The sequence below is a fragment of the Fusarium phalaenopsidis genome (assembly GCF_050370095.1).
Source record: "Fusarium phalaenopsidis strain FUZ10S chromosome Unknown contig_32292, whole genome shotgun sequence".
NCBI lineage: Eukaryota > Fungi > Ascomycota > Sordariomycetes > Hypocreales > Nectriaceae > Fusarium > Fusarium phalaenopsidis.
In genome coordinates, this window is record NW_028145410.1 from 2,755,115 (window position 1) to 2,770,639 (window position 15,525).

The 15,525-nt window shown below is 54.4% G+C and overlaps 3 protein-coding genes across 3 annotated transcripts; 1 reads left to right on the top strand and 2 right to left on the bottom strand.

Annotated features, from left to right (window-relative positions):
* Window positions 1-3,627: 3,627 nt before the first annotated feature.
* On the top strand, window positions 3,628-4,911 carry LRP88_05135 (kinase-like domain-containing protein; the record flags this gene model as incomplete). Its single annotated transcript, XM_083241696.1, has 3 exons — window positions 3,628-3,820; window positions 3,877-4,528; window positions 4,584-4,911. 3 exons carry the CDS (start codon window positions 3,628-3,630, stop codon window positions 4,909-4,911), a joined length of 1,173 nt encoding a protein of 390 aa, XP_083102844.1.
* A 947-nt stretch (window positions 4,912-5,858) lies between these two features.
* LRP88_05136 (Endonuclease/exonuclease/phosphatase) lies at window positions 5,859-7,444 on the bottom strand (the record flags this gene model as incomplete). Its single annotated transcript, XM_083241697.1, has 2 exons — window positions 5,859-7,149; window positions 7,305-7,444. The coding sequence occupies 2 exons, from the start codon at window positions 7,442-7,444 to the stop codon at window positions 5,859-5,861; spliced, it is 1,431 nt and encodes a 476-aa protein (XP_083102845.1).
* A 2,799-nt stretch (window positions 7,445-10,243) lies between these two features.
* Window positions 10,244-11,555, bottom strand: LRP88_05137 (kinase-like domain-containing protein; the record flags this gene model as incomplete). Its single annotated transcript, XM_083241698.1, has 2 exons — window positions 10,244-11,350; window positions 11,544-11,555. The coding sequence occupies 2 exons, from the start codon at window positions 11,553-11,555 to the stop codon at window positions 10,244-10,246; spliced, it is 1,119 nt and encodes a 372-aa protein (XP_083102846.1).
* Between the last annotated feature and the right edge of the window lie 3,970 nt (window positions 11,556-15,525).

Below are 15,525 nucleotides of genomic sequence, written 5' to 3' on the forward strand. Positions count from 1 at the left end.
CGTATAGCGAGACTGCCACCTGGCCAATGAAGAAGTTGTTGAGTGCAGAAGAGTGAAGAGAATAGGGTAACCAAGCAACTGTGTGTCTGCGTAAAGCAAGACTGTCACGGTGCTGATGAAGAGGTTGTTGATGCTCAAATAATGAGTAGAAAGAAGTGTGTAAACAAGCAACTGTCGTCTGCTAAGAGCAAGAGTGCTGTCTGGCTGGTGAATGTGTGCGTGTGTGTGATGATGAAAGAGAGAAGAGGAAAAGAGCCAAAAACCAGAAGAGCGGGAAATCGGAGGGGCATAAGTAAACGAAAGGCTGATCTCTGGTGCAGACTGAATCCGGGGAGCTGGGGGGGAAGGGTATTTATGGACGAAAAGGTGTCTGGCTGATCTCAACAAATTAATTCTGCACAAATAAACCCGGGGATTTTGGGTGAAGGGGTATTTATGGACGAAAAATGAGCCTGGCTGATCTGCAGAATAAATCTGAGGACCGGGGCGGGAGTATTTATGGACGAAAAGAAGCCTGGCTGGTCTCAACGGATTCTTCTTGTAAAGGGGAACTTGGGAAGCAAGGAGGGCCCTCCCCATTATCGTGAGGAGGGGTAGCTTTTTTGGGGTCCGAGATGATGAACTCTAGAAAGATGATTCATTCGACTGCGGCTTATCCTGAATACTTACTTTCGGGCCTTCACGTAGACATCAGGGGAAACAACTGAGTGATTGCGTGGCTCCCCAGGGAAGTTCCCCGACCACTCGTTCAGAACGGCCCGTGGGATGGACTATAGCTGTCTATCAATTGGATCTTGGCAATGGAGTACGTCTTGGACTACCATAGGTGAAGTTGATCAATTTGTCCAAAGCATTGACTTGGATACAGTGTTGCACTATCGTCTCGGTTGAGTTGACTGTGTCTCTGACCTAGTCCTTGTCACACTCAAGGATACACTCAACCTCCAAACTCCGCGGATGGGCCGAAGAAAAGTCGAGCGAGTTGAATGAACAGGACGACTTTAGAAAGCTTGTCGTTGTTGGGTCGGCTGCCTCCCAATCCGTGACTACCTGGAAACTGAGAGAAAGCAACACGCGTGGTTGAGAATTCTATCATCAGATTTTACTACGAGGCAATGCAAAGTGAATACGATGAATTAACCGAAAACTATATATGTCTGGGGTCATTGGCCTTTCATTCGCCTGCCTGAGGGTTATTCGGAGGTTGTCAGAGATGACGGTCAACTGTCCTGTCATCGAGGCAGAGTGACAGCAGTCCGAGAGTTCCAGCTCAGAGTCTAGCAAATGTGAGCATTTAGTGATGGGGCACGCATTGAATCTGGCTGCCTGAAGAGATCCGGTCATGAACTGAAGGATGTTGTCCCTGGTGACCGTGAAGATGCTTCTTGGGCATGGTTGCCAGGCCAATCATGCAAAATGGTTTGAGGGGACGAGATATAGTTTTAGAGTTCTAGGCAGAAAGTATATGTACCTAGATAGTGTAGGGTTTTCGGCATGAATCTATCTGTTGCGTTCACGATCTTGACATCAGGGATTACTCGATTAACCCTTCGTTGGGGACTCTAGAGTTCTGCCTCAGATCTTACTGCTGGCTCGAAGCCCCCAATTCCGGTAGAAGAGGATGTTTTGCGGTGATTGATCATGGGAATAGCCCTATTGGTAAACGAGTTGACTATTACTCTCCCAAGATTGCACATTTTTGGACAGCGGACGCCTCTTGGCTGGGCATTGGCTCCTGATATTGGCAGATACCTGACGAATAAACGTCAACAGCTGGTCCCTATTCCATCAATACTATGAAGTTGCTGAGTTGCTGTATCTATGGATTGGCTTCGCTCAGCCCCTTAACAACAGAGACCATGAAACCTTAATGGTCACTCGCATATCGGGGAATCATGTGAAGCTCAATTGCAGCATGTGATTTGGATAGACAGTTGGCAAACTATAATGTCCAAGTTTCCATGCCCCAGGCTTTTTCGGGGAGAATCGATTGGTGATTGCAAATGAGCTGTACGCTCGTGGTTGGGAATCCGTAGAAACTACCAGACGGCCCTTTCTTGAAGTAGGGTAGGATTACGTATTGTATTTTGACCTTTATTCGGAGTGATGATGATGATGTTTTTCGGACCCAGCGGCCGTCAGAAGAGGCACGAAGAAGTGTGAAGGACATGATACTGGCACCCCAAGCTTGCTCGCCATCATCGAGTGTACAGAGCCGCAATGAGGCCATCACCAGTGTCGTCGAGGATTAGTCCCGAGGCGAAACTCTAAATCCAAGCTGTTTCGCGAGCGGCACCAGCACGAATCGTCACCTCTCGAAGCGAGCCACTCGTCTCGAGTCATTCATTTCATCCGCTCACTTACACGGCCGGCTCCCGGCTAACTCGGTCATTTTCCGCCTTGGTCACATCCTCACGTGCCCTGTAAGCATGTAGTACACACAGGTTCCATGTTAACCGGAAAAGCCGCGATCGATCGTTGCCGTCTTGTCGATGGATGGAGAATTGCGTGGGGTTTTGATGGATGCGAGGGCCGGGATCTGGGATCTCGAGTTGTCAGACGAGGAGGGAGAGGTACCGATGTACAGGTCTGGCAGGGCACCCCATTTATCATCGTCACATGACGCAATTGGACTTGTATCCAATATCATGGGTCGGGTTGGCAGAGATAAGGTACGGGAGGCGGTGGTGGTGTATGGCAAGGACCCATGCCGATGCCATTGTAGTATTGAGATCCATGTGTGTAGGTATCCATGGATGGATGTATGTAGTGGTCAAGTCAACGATACCCTGGTCTCGCATAGACCACAACTTGCGTCATAACCCCTCCTCTGGCTTCCTCGTCCTCGTCTTTTGCCATGTCCTTGTCCCAAGATGCAAATCCACTTCTCCATGCCCTCCTGTTGGTGTTGTTTAGCCATCGTCGGCCGCCTGCCGACCGCCCGTCTCTTCTCTCTCACCGTTTCAAACCCTCTTTTCCTATTCAGGAATACTTCTCGTTGGCAGGAGGTTAGACTCCCCGGGCTACGTAAGGCACCTGCTTCTCTCAAGTTGGCTTGGTGTTTCTAGTCTGGTCTAGCCTAGCCGTTCCCATCCCATCCTATCCCATCCTATCCCACCTCCTGGTCATCATCAATCATCTGCTTCCCGTATTTCGCCGTCCCTTTTTTGCCCACTCTTTCTTTTCCCCTCCGCCGCCTCCTTCAACATTGACTTGCCTTGATCCTTTTTGCCTCCTTTTTCCATTATTCAACCTCGCTCTCCTCCTCTCGCCCGTCGCTTCCCCTGTCGACCCCATTTAGCCCCATATCTCCAACCGATACTCGTTGAGGCCTGCTCTAGAACGGGCCCAATTGGCCGCGTGACAACACACACACACCCGACACCACCAGCAGTAACAACAACACGGCGGCGGCGGCGGCGACAACAACAAGAACCCCCACGGTCGAGTACTCTCTTCGCTCCCCCTCATCGCCAACCCGAATCTTTCCCCTCGGTCAAGCGAGACCCGATTCTCCCGAATAGACGAGACTATGGCCTTTGCCTGAAACATCGACACCATCTTCTCAACCGCTCCTCCCATCTCTCGTCTCCCCGCCTCTCCCCGATTCGAGTCGAGTCGCATATCATGGCTGCTACCGTTGCGCCTTCGCATGCCGGCGGCCTGCCGTCCTCCTCGGGCATCCCTGCGCCGCCGCATCCCCACGACGCCGCAGACGCCAGCGCGGGGTCCCAAGATGTCGCCGGCGGCGTCTCTCCACTACCACCCACCCGCAAGTTCCAGCTTCGCGACTTTCGACGAGTGCGCACGTTAGGCACAGGTTTGCATTGCCTTGTATCTCTCAATTCGAGCCCATCTCTCTAACTTGACATCAAGGGACCTTCGCCCGAGTCTGTCTCGTCCGTCCCGCTGCCAGCGCTCATATACCCCTCGATCACCAGCTCAACCCCGAAGTCTACGCCCTCAAGATCCTACGGAAACCTGAAGTCATCCGCCTTAAGCAGGTCGATCATGTCCGTCATGAGCGCGCCATCCTCGCCGACGTTGCGGGTCATCCCTTCATCACCAGGTTGATCGCCTCCTTCTCAGACCACGACTCTCTCTACATGCTCCTCGATTACGTTCCCGGCGGCGAGCTGTTTACATACCTGCGCAAGTTGCGCCGCTTCGACGAACCCGTCGCCCGCTTCTACGCCGCCGAGATCGTCCTCGTACTAGAGTATCTCCACGAGCAGCAAGGCGGTATCGCCTACCGCGACCTCAAACCGGAGAATCTCCTCCTGGATCAGGATGGTCACATCAAACTCGTCGATTTCGGCTTTGCCAAGCGCCTCGGTCACCGCGAAGACAATCGGCCCGTCGAGACCTACACCCTCTGCGGAACCCCCGAGTACTTGGCCCCTGAGGTGATTCAGAACAAGGGTCACACAGGCGCAGTTGACTGGTGGGCTCTGGGTATTCTAATATACGAGTTCTTGACGGGATACCCTCCATTCTGGCATCAGAACCCCATTGAGATTTACAAACAGTGAGTCAACTCTACGTACCAACCCTGCGCAAACTACGACTGACACCCTATGCAGAATCTTGGAAAAACCCGTCGTCTTCCCTCAAGACCCGCCACTCTCGGAAGACGCCAAAGACGTAATACGCTCCTTCTGCACCGTCGATCGTTCCCGTCGTCTCGGTAACATCAGCGGCGGCGCAGCCCGCGTAAAGGCGCACCCCTTCTTCCGCGAGACGAACTGGGACGACATGCTTAACCGCCGCCACAAGGGTCCGATACAACCCCCCGTGCGCTATCCCGGTGACGCCCAGTGCTTTGACGTGTACCCAGAGGACGACGGCTCGCGCGAGCCCTACGGCGGCGAGATGGCTGCAAAGTACGACCCATACTTTGCCGACTTTTAATCGCCGCGGTACCTGTTGCGTCATGCCAGAGGAGCAAAGTGAGCCGACCGAAAACGGCTCACTACATCATACTATACACCACACCATCCGATCCATCTATTATCAACACCACCAAACTGAACAGACCACTCTCGCCAGTAGCGAGGACAGCGCTCAAAGAGCGCTCATCAAGCATTTAAATGAATAACACCCTCAACAGCGTCCGGATACGAACTTATCAAGAGGGAACGATATGTCCATAGCGAATTGAGCCTGGCTCTCAATCATCTTTTTTTACTCTTACTCTTGCGCTTTTCATCATGAGGTGACTGGAGAATGGCGTTTGATCAAGAACCGGGAACTGATAGCCCATCATATCCCCGGCGGCGCTTTTTGCCTTGTTTTGCTCACTCACACTTGTGGGTTTTCTGGTCTTCTTGTACTCTTATCTTCTCTCCCAGCGGGATGAGTTAAGCGATGAATGAGAGTGAATGGGGTGGTCATGCCGCCCCGGAATGAACAACACATTTCATAATATGACATGACATGAGCTTGTTTGAACTAAACGGCATCTAATAACGGTCTTGTTAAACATGATTCGTCTCCTCGTCCCATCCCATGCATTGACTCGCCGCCCCCCAAGTCCCCCTGTTCCTGTTCCTGTTCCACGCAATGAAAGAAACTAATGTATGTAGGTATCTGTATGATGCATGACCGGTTCGCCTGCTCCCATGGGTCTATCTAAACATGTCATTGAAAGGAAAGAAAGGGAGGGAAATGCTCATTCGCCAATCCGATCGGGGAATGGAGCTCATATATGTATATATGTGAGACGTGTATAGCAATGGCAGATTGACTTGCCCATCACCATCTTTGGGCATAAACACATGATTCGGAATATCAGAACAATCAAACGCCCCTTCAAAGGTGATGCTTGACTGAAAATGGAGGCAAAGGTGTGAGTTGCTCTAGAGCAAGTGGTACAGCCAGTATGCACTGGCACCAAAGACAAGGACGGCGGCTAGGATATAGGCGCCCTGCTTGGTGCTCCAGAGGAACATGCTCCAGCCGGCCATCACCTCTTTGCGACGTGCAGCAGCGCGGCGCTCCCAGGCCTCCGGGTCTATCTCGATGGGGAGCCGGGCACGAGGGTCTCTGCTCGTGTCAGGGTCTAGACCCGATGGCGGGGCGAGATCGCTTGGTGAGATGAGGGGCACGTCAACCCGTAGGAAGACGGGGCGGTGATCGCTCATGCGCAAGACCGGAAGGCAGTCGTAGGCACGGACATTGAGCTTGGGCGCCTCGCTAGTCTTGCCTTGGAGCCAAGAAGGCACATCGAGGAACAGGATTCGGTCAGTCCAGCTGGGGTAGCGGTGCACCGCAAAACGCCAAGGCACATCAAGCTCCGGTTCCTGAGTTCCAGGCTTTGGTGGTAGCACGTCGTACTTGTACGTGGGTGGGAAGCGCACTTCGTGCTCCGACAGGCCATGTAGCGTACGACCAGCGATACGCTCACGTGTGAGCTGATCGAGACGGAAGAAGTCTGGATAGTAGTTCTCCGAATCCGGGTCGAGGCTCGGGAATGCGGCAGAGGGGGGTGGAGAAGTGGTAGAGATGCGATAGTTGAGGTCACCTGCGACAAAAAGATGTGATGAAGGCTTGAATACCGAGATGTTGTGCAGCAGCTGCTGGAGCCGCGAGTGCTGCTCGTGGTGCTGCTCGTCGAGGAGGCGTACACGCTCAGGTGGCTCCTCAGCAGGCGGAGTCGAAGCTGGAGATGGAGTGACCGAAGTTTTGAAGCTCTTCACAACCTCCTCGGGGTTCTCAAAGGCCATGCCCCTCATGATGGCAGCCCAATTGGCATTGCGCCGGGGCAGGTTCCACTCCATGGCCGCGAGATGCGTGGCGACAAACGTCAGCTCTGTAGATGAGCCACCGTCGGCTTCGTATAGCATGCGCAAGCCAACAGCGCCCTTGTTTCCCATCTCGGCGGCTCCAAACCCGACCTCCGCCTCTTGGATGTTCTTAAGCCGTGAGGGATCGCGAGCAAATAGGAGGATGGCGGTGTAGCCGACGTTGTTCGCTCGGAGGAGGGTGTAAGGCTTGGTGGGCGTAACCGTGCCATTAGAACTCGGGCTGCCGTCATGAATATGTCGTCTCGCAGCCGTATTGACAGCCTCTTCGTATCGCACCAGGTATGGGTTCAGGAAATAGCCGCCGATAAAGCAATAAGCTAGAGGTGCCACTTCCTGGAGAGAACTACAAGCAGCACAAGAATCAGCACTGCGTTCTCCAGTGGGCAAATACCCCTCCCTGCACAATAGGTCAGGAGCCAACCGTCTCGCGACTTGATGTCTGCCCGCTGGGACAGGATCATGGTTGGCGGGTTGAGGGACGAGGGGTCGACGGCTTACAGGACAACTATGTCGGGCAGGGTCGTAGCATTTTGGCGTAGAGCGGTCTGCACGTGGGTTGCAAAGACGGGGACGTCGAGGAGGTTCTTTGCGCAGTTGAAAGTCAGGTAAAGCAGGTCGAGCGAGGAAGGAGGCGTCATCGTGGGGGAGGAGTTGGAGGAGTTGGAGGAGACGGCGGGTGCAACAGGTAACGAGGATGTAGAAGCCGAAGTCGATGTGCCCATGACAACCGGCCAAGGATGACTGGAGGGGAGAGCAGAGCAGAGCAAGTAGGTTGCAAAAGAGGTTGAAAGTTTTGGGTCCTGGTCGGTCCTAGGCCGCAGACAAGAGAGAGAGAAGAGCAAGGGTCCGCCAAGCCTAGAGAAAGAAGGGCGCACGAGGCTGGTGCAGAAGCGCACCAAGAGTGGGATCGGGGATCTGGAACGGGCTGCAACGAATGCAAGGGAAATGTGGGGTTTGGTATTTGGTTTGTCGATCACCGTCGAGTTCGTCTGGGCTTTGTTTTGTGGGTGTGTCTGTGTCCCGTGTCTCTGTTGGGCTGTTGGTGTGTAGGTAGTCCAAGATGGATGACTCGAGTCGAGAGCGATAAAGTTGAGATGAGAGAGGGTGTGATCCCGTGCCTTCCTTCTCGATGGGATAGATCGTAGTTGCCGTTAATGCTACCTCCTATACCTTCCTAAGCAGTGGCTTTTATCTTTTCCTGCAGGTACCTTCTTTCCTCGAGTGAGTTGTCTTCTTTTCCTCCTCGCGCTTTCCTTCCGACCTCGGCTTCCAACCTAGCTTCCTCCCGAGCGCGCGGCAGCTGCACAAGCCGTGGGAAGTGCTGACGTCCGTCTGAACCAACTACAGTACCTCTATTGGGTGCGCAACACGCCACAATCGACAACGACGAGGATGTGAGGAGAGATGCGAAGGGCGAACAGCGAGCAGGTGACGAGGTCAGGTAGCGACTCCTCACTTGGTTGGGCTTTCAACTTTCTGGCTCTTTCTCTCCCTCCCACTTATATATGGGTAATCATCAAGGAGGAGCTCAGTACAGCCTCAACCTAGACATACAGTTGCGTGAATAAGCTAAGCCACCGCCGACGACCACCTTACGACTCTTCCTCTACTCATCATACAGCGCCGGCGCTAGACAAGGCTCGATGTGGTCCCGTCATCTCGACCTCTGCTAAAACTCCATAAACCCCTCCATCCCCCGCCGGCTGGGCCTAAAGGAGAGGCTCGTGAGGTGCTCCGCTCCACCACGTGTGACCAATGCCCTCATGCCATCATCGCTGCTCACGCGCCCACCAGAGGCTGTGCCGCCAAAACCCCGCGACCCAAGTTCCAAATGTCTAGCATGATTCCATCTCTCGAGTTCGCTTACCACCATGGCATTTCATTTCTCCTCTCCGCGTCTTCAGCCTGATTTTGAATCAGAGAGCCTCGACGTCTGCCTCAGCCTAGATGCATACACGATATGCATCCACCAGCGCTAAAGCAACAAGGCCCCAGTCCGCCTTATAGCCTCAGCAGCACCCACTCTGTCACACCGGAAAGGGTCCATCAGGACGCACAACCATCACATGCAAGCAGGCTTGGTTTGCCAATGAAAAACAGACTGAATTGTAGACTACCTAATGTGCAATCAAGAAACGAATGAATGAATGGGTGCAGATGGAATGGTTCAGTGCATCACCCAGCGATCGGATGGCTGAGATGCCAGCCGTGTACCCCAGCGTCTTCGTCCATCCCATCGCCAGCCAGGTCGTGCCACCACGATTCTGCCCTTGGTCCGTCCTATTCCACGAGTTTGGCGAGGAGGAGTCGCACCAGCCTCCAAGCCTTCTTCAGCCAGACTCAAGCTTGACCGTATGACCGAACACTCCCCCAATTCCATCCGTGTGGCTGAGACAGCTAGAGACCGGCGCTGACCTTGACTCTTTGACCGGTTGTTCTGATGTCTCCCTCTGCCTCTTTGCCAACACCTCTCGGGCCACTCTTAGCTGCTCGCTCCAGAGCCGTGATACGACTCTGACCAGCTTTGCTACCATGGTCCACTCTCGAGAACAGCCACCACCAAAAATTCGTCCCCATGCGTTCATCTCCCCATTACCTCCCCAGAAGCTGCCTCCGGCGCGCGAGAGCCAACTGAAAAGGAATAAAAGATGCGTCCGTACAATAATTAAGAATCGAATGAAAAAAGACGTAGGAGATGCCTGTTGAGCGAGGTCGCAGCTGTATCGCAACGACGGAATGATGGGCTGGAGCAAAGACTGTTGGCCCACATTCGGCTCCCTGGGCGACTCGTGTGCAGTCCGCCCGGTATCCGGCATTCCGAGGAGCGAGGCTGTCCTGAAAACAAGACCAACCACGAACCCACAGGTCTGGTACACCTAGACGAGAGGAGTACCGGACATGCCGTTCAGGTTACCCTTCATGGCGTCGAGGTTCTCATCGGACTGATCATAGAAGTCAGTCCAATGTGAAACACTCGCACCATGAGAAGCCACCCGAGCCATGCGTAAAGTCGTGAATCCCCAAAGATGCGTCGCAGAACAAGATAGAGCAAATGCGTAGGAAATAGGCGTGATCGAGCCGCGCCCCAACAATCGACAGCGATCATCTAGCAGGATGGTGGCCAGCTGAGGACCATCCAGCTTCTCAAAGTCTTGCATCCGGATGTCGATGTCGGGTTCATGTCGCCAGTGTCGGTCGCCATAGGAGAGGATCCCAAAAGAGAGGAGTAGTCGGGGTTAGCAATCATTTCGGTCGATAGCTGCCCGAGGCATATCCCGCTCCCTTTGAAGCTGAGCGAAGCCTGTTTATCGTCCACTGAGTCAGCCATAGTTGTCAGCAAATCTCCCTTCGGCCAGCGGTACAAAAACACACTACACGCACGAAGGAAAATGATTCCTTACAAGGAACTTGAAACTGAGATGGGCTTAGCTTGTCACTCACATCCTGTCGCTTCCACCGATGGCACGGTTGGTGTCGGGAGTATCGACGCCGCCAGCGCCAGCGCCCCGCTCGAGCATCTTGCGTCGGGTGCTGGGGATGGCGTTGGGCTTGGCAGCCGACTGGCCAGCAGTAGCCGCGTTGGTGCGGCTGGCGCGGGCCTTCTCCTCGTCGTCGGGGTTGGCCTGACCAGCAGCCTGGGCAATAGCCTGGGCGTTCTTCTGGTACTTGTAGACAGTCCAGTCGAAGACGTAGTCGTACTGGAAACCCTCACGGACAAAGAGATCACGGAAGATCTTGCGGAGGTAGCTGTAGTCGGGCTTGTCATCGAAGCGGAGAGATCGAGTGTAGTTGAGGTAGATGGCGAACTCGTTGGGGAAGCCACGGCAAAGGACCTCGGTGGGGGTGGTCATCTTCTTCTCCATGATGCGGTCGTACTTCTGCTTCTTGGTAGCAGCCTTAAGGCCTTGCCAGGGGAGAGAGCCGCGGCAGAAGTAGAGCATGACATAACCGAGAGACTCCATGTCGTCACGTCGGGACTGCTCGACACCCAGGTGAGTGTTGATAGAGGCATAACGGGCAGTACCAGTCAGGTTCTTGTTCTCTCTGTAAGGAATGTGGAAGTGAGTCTTGGGGTCTCGGTACTTCTTGGCCAGACCGAAGTCGATAACGTTGACCTGGTTGCCACGCTTGCCAATGCCCATGAGGAAGTTGTCGGGCTTGATATCTCGGTGAATGAAGGACTTGGCGTGGATGTACTCGATTCGGGAGATGAGCTGGTCGGCAAGAAGGAGAACGGTCTTGAGGGAGAACTTTCGGTTACAGAAGTTGAAGAGATCCTCCAAGCTGGGGCCGAGAAGGTCGAGAACCATGGCATTGTAGTCGCACTCGGTTCCGAACCAGCGAACGAAGGGAATGCCGACACCACCAGCCAGGGACTTGTAGACGCGGGCCTCGTACTCGAGCTGAGGGTGCTTGGCCTTGACGGACTCGAGCTTGATAGCAATCTCCTCACCGGAGATAATGTTAGTGCCCAGGTAAATGTCACCGAAAGAACCGGAGCCGATCTTTCGACCGATGCGGTACTTGTTACCGACACGAAGATCCTGAGCCAAAGTTAGCAAACTACTTTCATCAAGCAAAGCTCCTCCAACCCGAGACCAAGCCAGATCACAGCAAGCAACGTAGTGGTCTTATCCAAGACCTGCATAAGGCTCCACGTGCTGTCGTACTCGCGTTGCCATCGATCCATGGCTTGTCTCGGGTTGGAAGAGGTCGGGAATCTATCGGTGAGCGTACCATGGTCGTCATGTTGGTCTGTGAGAGTGCTCCGTTCCCGTGGGAATGGAAGCAAGCAGAAGAGATAGTGAGGAGAAGAGTTTTTCTTGATCTGCAAGCCTACAGTGGCTATGATTTAAAGTCAGCCCGGGTCGAATTCGGAAGAGAAAAAGTAAAAGCGGACGATGGCTGAAATGAATAGGAAGGGGAAATGGCGGCGACGCTTGCAGGGAGGGGCAAAACTGGGTCGGGGGTAAATCAGGCTTGACAAGGGCGGTGGGCAACGCCACAAGGCAAACCCGACGTAACTCGACGTAAGAGCGAGTCGTCAGACAGGCGGCCAAATTGGCGAGGAGGTGGTCAAGGTGGAAAAACAGGCGTTGACATGAGTCGTGGGTTGTTGAGAAAAGCTCCAACAAAAACGCCGAGAGGACAAATGGGGAGAACAATATCAAACAAGTTGTCGTTGACGTACCTGCACGAAGAGCGTTGAATACCGGGGGCGGTCAAACGCGTTCAGACTTTGGGAGTGCTGCGAGAGCGTTGGCTAGCCGGGGCTCGAGAGTCGTGGGAGAAGGTGGGAAAATTTGGTGGATGGCTGACCAGCAAAGTCGATGCGTGGGAAATGCTGGAGGGAACAGAAAAGAGAGAGAAAATCTCAAATTACTGTGAAGAAAAGAGGTTGACGGACGAGAATGCGTAGACGTCGTCGTCGGATGGAGGTGGGTGTAGGTGGTGGAAGGGCGTCGTGGGGTGGAAGAAGGGAAGGGAAGAGAAAATGGAAGCCAGAGGGCGGGAAAAGGGAAAGGGAAGTGAAGTGAAGGGGGGCGGGAAGGAAGTGAGCGAGCGAGCGAAAAGTGGAGAGAGCCCGAACCCGACTGACTGACTGATTTACTGAGGTGCCTGTGCGGTGCGTGTGTGAAGAAGCGGCACCACAAAGGAAGGCCAAGACCTAGGACTCAAGGGGCGGGCAGTGGAATTCTGTTTGAAGCGGAAACTAGAGGCTGAGTGCCCGCGCCAGGGAACAGCAGGAGAAAAAAAAAAAGGCGCGCGGGCGCCCTAGCACCTGAGGCCCATTCAATGCTTGGCCCAGGCTGGGCTGGGCTGGGCTCGCTCGGGTTGGGGGGTTGAGGTCGGCCTTGGCGACCTAGCATCTGTCACTCACTGTCGGGTCAGTGCAGTCCAGTGCCCTTCCATGGATGTTCTCCTAGGGCGTCTCGAGAGGAGCCTGGAAGCTGATTCACAGGGGCCCGCGCTGGGCGCTTGTCCAGTAGGCGCGAAGCCCCCCCAACAACAGAATGCCCCTTTAGTGGTCACCGTCAACTCAAGGGCGGCTGGCCGGGCTGATGACTTTTTTTTCTGACGGATCTGAATGCGGCCCAAAGTGGAGATGAGGCAACAATGGGACAAGCCAAGCGCGAGGCCGAATTAAAAAAGAACTGGAGCCCAGCTTGAAGCCTCCTTGCGGCAGGTGGGAATAGGTGCATGAATGTCAACAGGCGATGGAATTGTGTTTCATGATGAATTCGACTTCTGTGAGCTGTTTGCGCCCTGCCGCTTGCGTCCTCAGCCAATGTATGTATGCGTACCTACATATTCTACCATCCGATGCCATGCAAATGGATGCCCACGTAGGTTGTCAGCAGCATGTCGCTTCCCGAATCACCCTCAATCCAGCCAATGTCTCCGATCCGGTCCAGCAGACCAGACCAGAGCAGCGGGCAGGCATGATGGAATCGGCTCGGGCAATCAATCATCAATCGACGTCCCAGGTCCAACGAACGGGGTTGCCCTGGCCCGGGTCGGTGGCCGGCGACCTAGACCGCCGCACAGAAGTCGACTGGGCTGCGCGCGTAGGCTACGGTTCGCCCTTGAAGGAGGGGAGCCACTGACGATCCTTGGGTGGGATGGATGGATGTCGGCGGATGGATCGACGGGACCCCTTCACTGACATTGTGAACAATTGCCCCTCGTCCACGGACCTCCCGACAATAGGATAGGGCCTCTTGAACTCGTCTGTTCGAGCACTGGGCTCCGGTGGTCCAGAGCACACATGAGCATCCATCCTCGGCCGTCCAACTTCGCTCCCGCCGGCAGCCACGGAGCCTGGTTTAGGTTGCGCAGAATCTCATGTACTACGTAACTTGACGACTGCTACGCCCTTGGGAGAGTCAGGCCATGTGATTTGTAGCTGCCATCCCGTCAAATTACCATCGTCATGGATGCTGCTGTACGTGCCATGCCGCGGCCAAGGGCGCAGCGCGGGCCCGCGGCATCAAATCTCGAGATCCAGTTTGTTGGTAGCTATCAGCTGTGGCCCAATCCTTTTGCTCCGCGTACTCTGTCGTTTGCTTATTCCAACATTGCCCGTCTGCCTTGGAAGCCTGATCGTAAAAAACGAACGAATTGTACAGCGCCGGCTAAGCCTCCCGGTGAGGGGTGCAAGCGAGCTGGGCGGTAAGAGACAACATGGTCCAAGGCATGGAAGCAAGCAAGGCAAGGCATGGGATGGGATGGGATGGGATGGGCTTCTCCTGCGATGCATGAATGGCCTCGTCTCGTGATGGAGGATCTTGCCCCCTTCCCCCAGCATTAGCATGTTCGGATCCGTCCTGATACATATCCTCCGCAATGCTCTCCCTTCTTTAGTACTCTACGGCATGACCGTCTATTGCTCTAGTAGTTCAACAGATCAACCAGCGGCCTGTTCCGCCCAGGGTCTCCTCGGAGCCGACCCCAATCCTCACCGACGTCCCATCATCATCAGCATGTTTCCTTTTTCGTGAGTTAAGTTAGCAAAAAGGCGTACGTGCGTGCGTGTGTGCGTGTGTTCAGGCAGCGCCAGAAGTAAGCTCAATCCCCCTTCCAAGGTTTCCGTGCATCCATCAGGAAGGTCACGAGGAAGAGCCGTAGCGCCGTGCCGTCTGCCTTGTGCCGCCTAGAGAAAGACAAGATACGGCGACTTGATGCCGTAGCACCACGTAAAGAGCTAGTCTAGTCTGCATCGGACTGCACATTTGATGAAATGTGATTTCCCAAAGCTCGGCCGGCTGCAGCACGGGAGCTGGAGCTGTACGAGTCTCATCACCAACAGGGAGGTACCTAACTTGGTTGTGTAACGTGTCTCAGCCCGCCTCTCCCACACGGTGACAGCAGCACAGATCCCAGCAGCTGGTGGCCCAGCCAGCGAATGGTGCGCCAGAGAATGAAAATGCAGCATGGTGCGCTGTCTCGGATGGCTTGCAGTGCATTTTCTGCTGATGAGCTGAAAATAGAGCCCCCCCTTGCGGCAATCACCATCTCGCTACTCGGTTCTTTTGGACAGCAAAGCTCCTCCGCCAGCGTAACCCGGCCCAGGTAAGCATAGCAAAGCAAGCACCTGTCATCCGAGGCATGGATGATGGATGGATGGATGGATAGATGGAGCTTTGGTTTATTAATATGTACGTGTGATATAACATTAATTTGGTCTCATCTCATCTGCACTCCGTGCTCTTGCATCATGGACAACAAATAGTCCAGACCTCAGCTCAGCTCAGTCTGTCAGAGCGGAACCAAGTCGTCCAGATGCACCGCCGTTTCAACCCCCAGGCTGTCCATTTCAGGCAGTCAGGAGGCAAGCTTTGAAGCTTCACGCATGACCCCCAAGATACAGTACGTAGCAGTAGTCCTCCAACTCCAAACCGGCTCTGTCCATCCCCATCCCCATCCCCATCTCCGCATCCCAGCGGGGACCAGGACCAGGGTGCCCATCTCGGCAGGCGGTGAAGAAACCTCAATTCAATGTCGCTTCCATGTTCCATGCCTCCACTGGCCAACCAGTTCTAGACCCAGCGGGTCTCGGGTCGGAGTATTCTCAACAAGGCCCCATCGTCAAGTGGACGAGTACCGTTGAGCTGGGTTCATCCAGAGGTCAAATCACGGGTAGCCCTAGGAGACGGCTACATTTCATTCCCATCATGTTAAAGAACCGTACCGAGTGAGCACACCCATCAACGTCTGG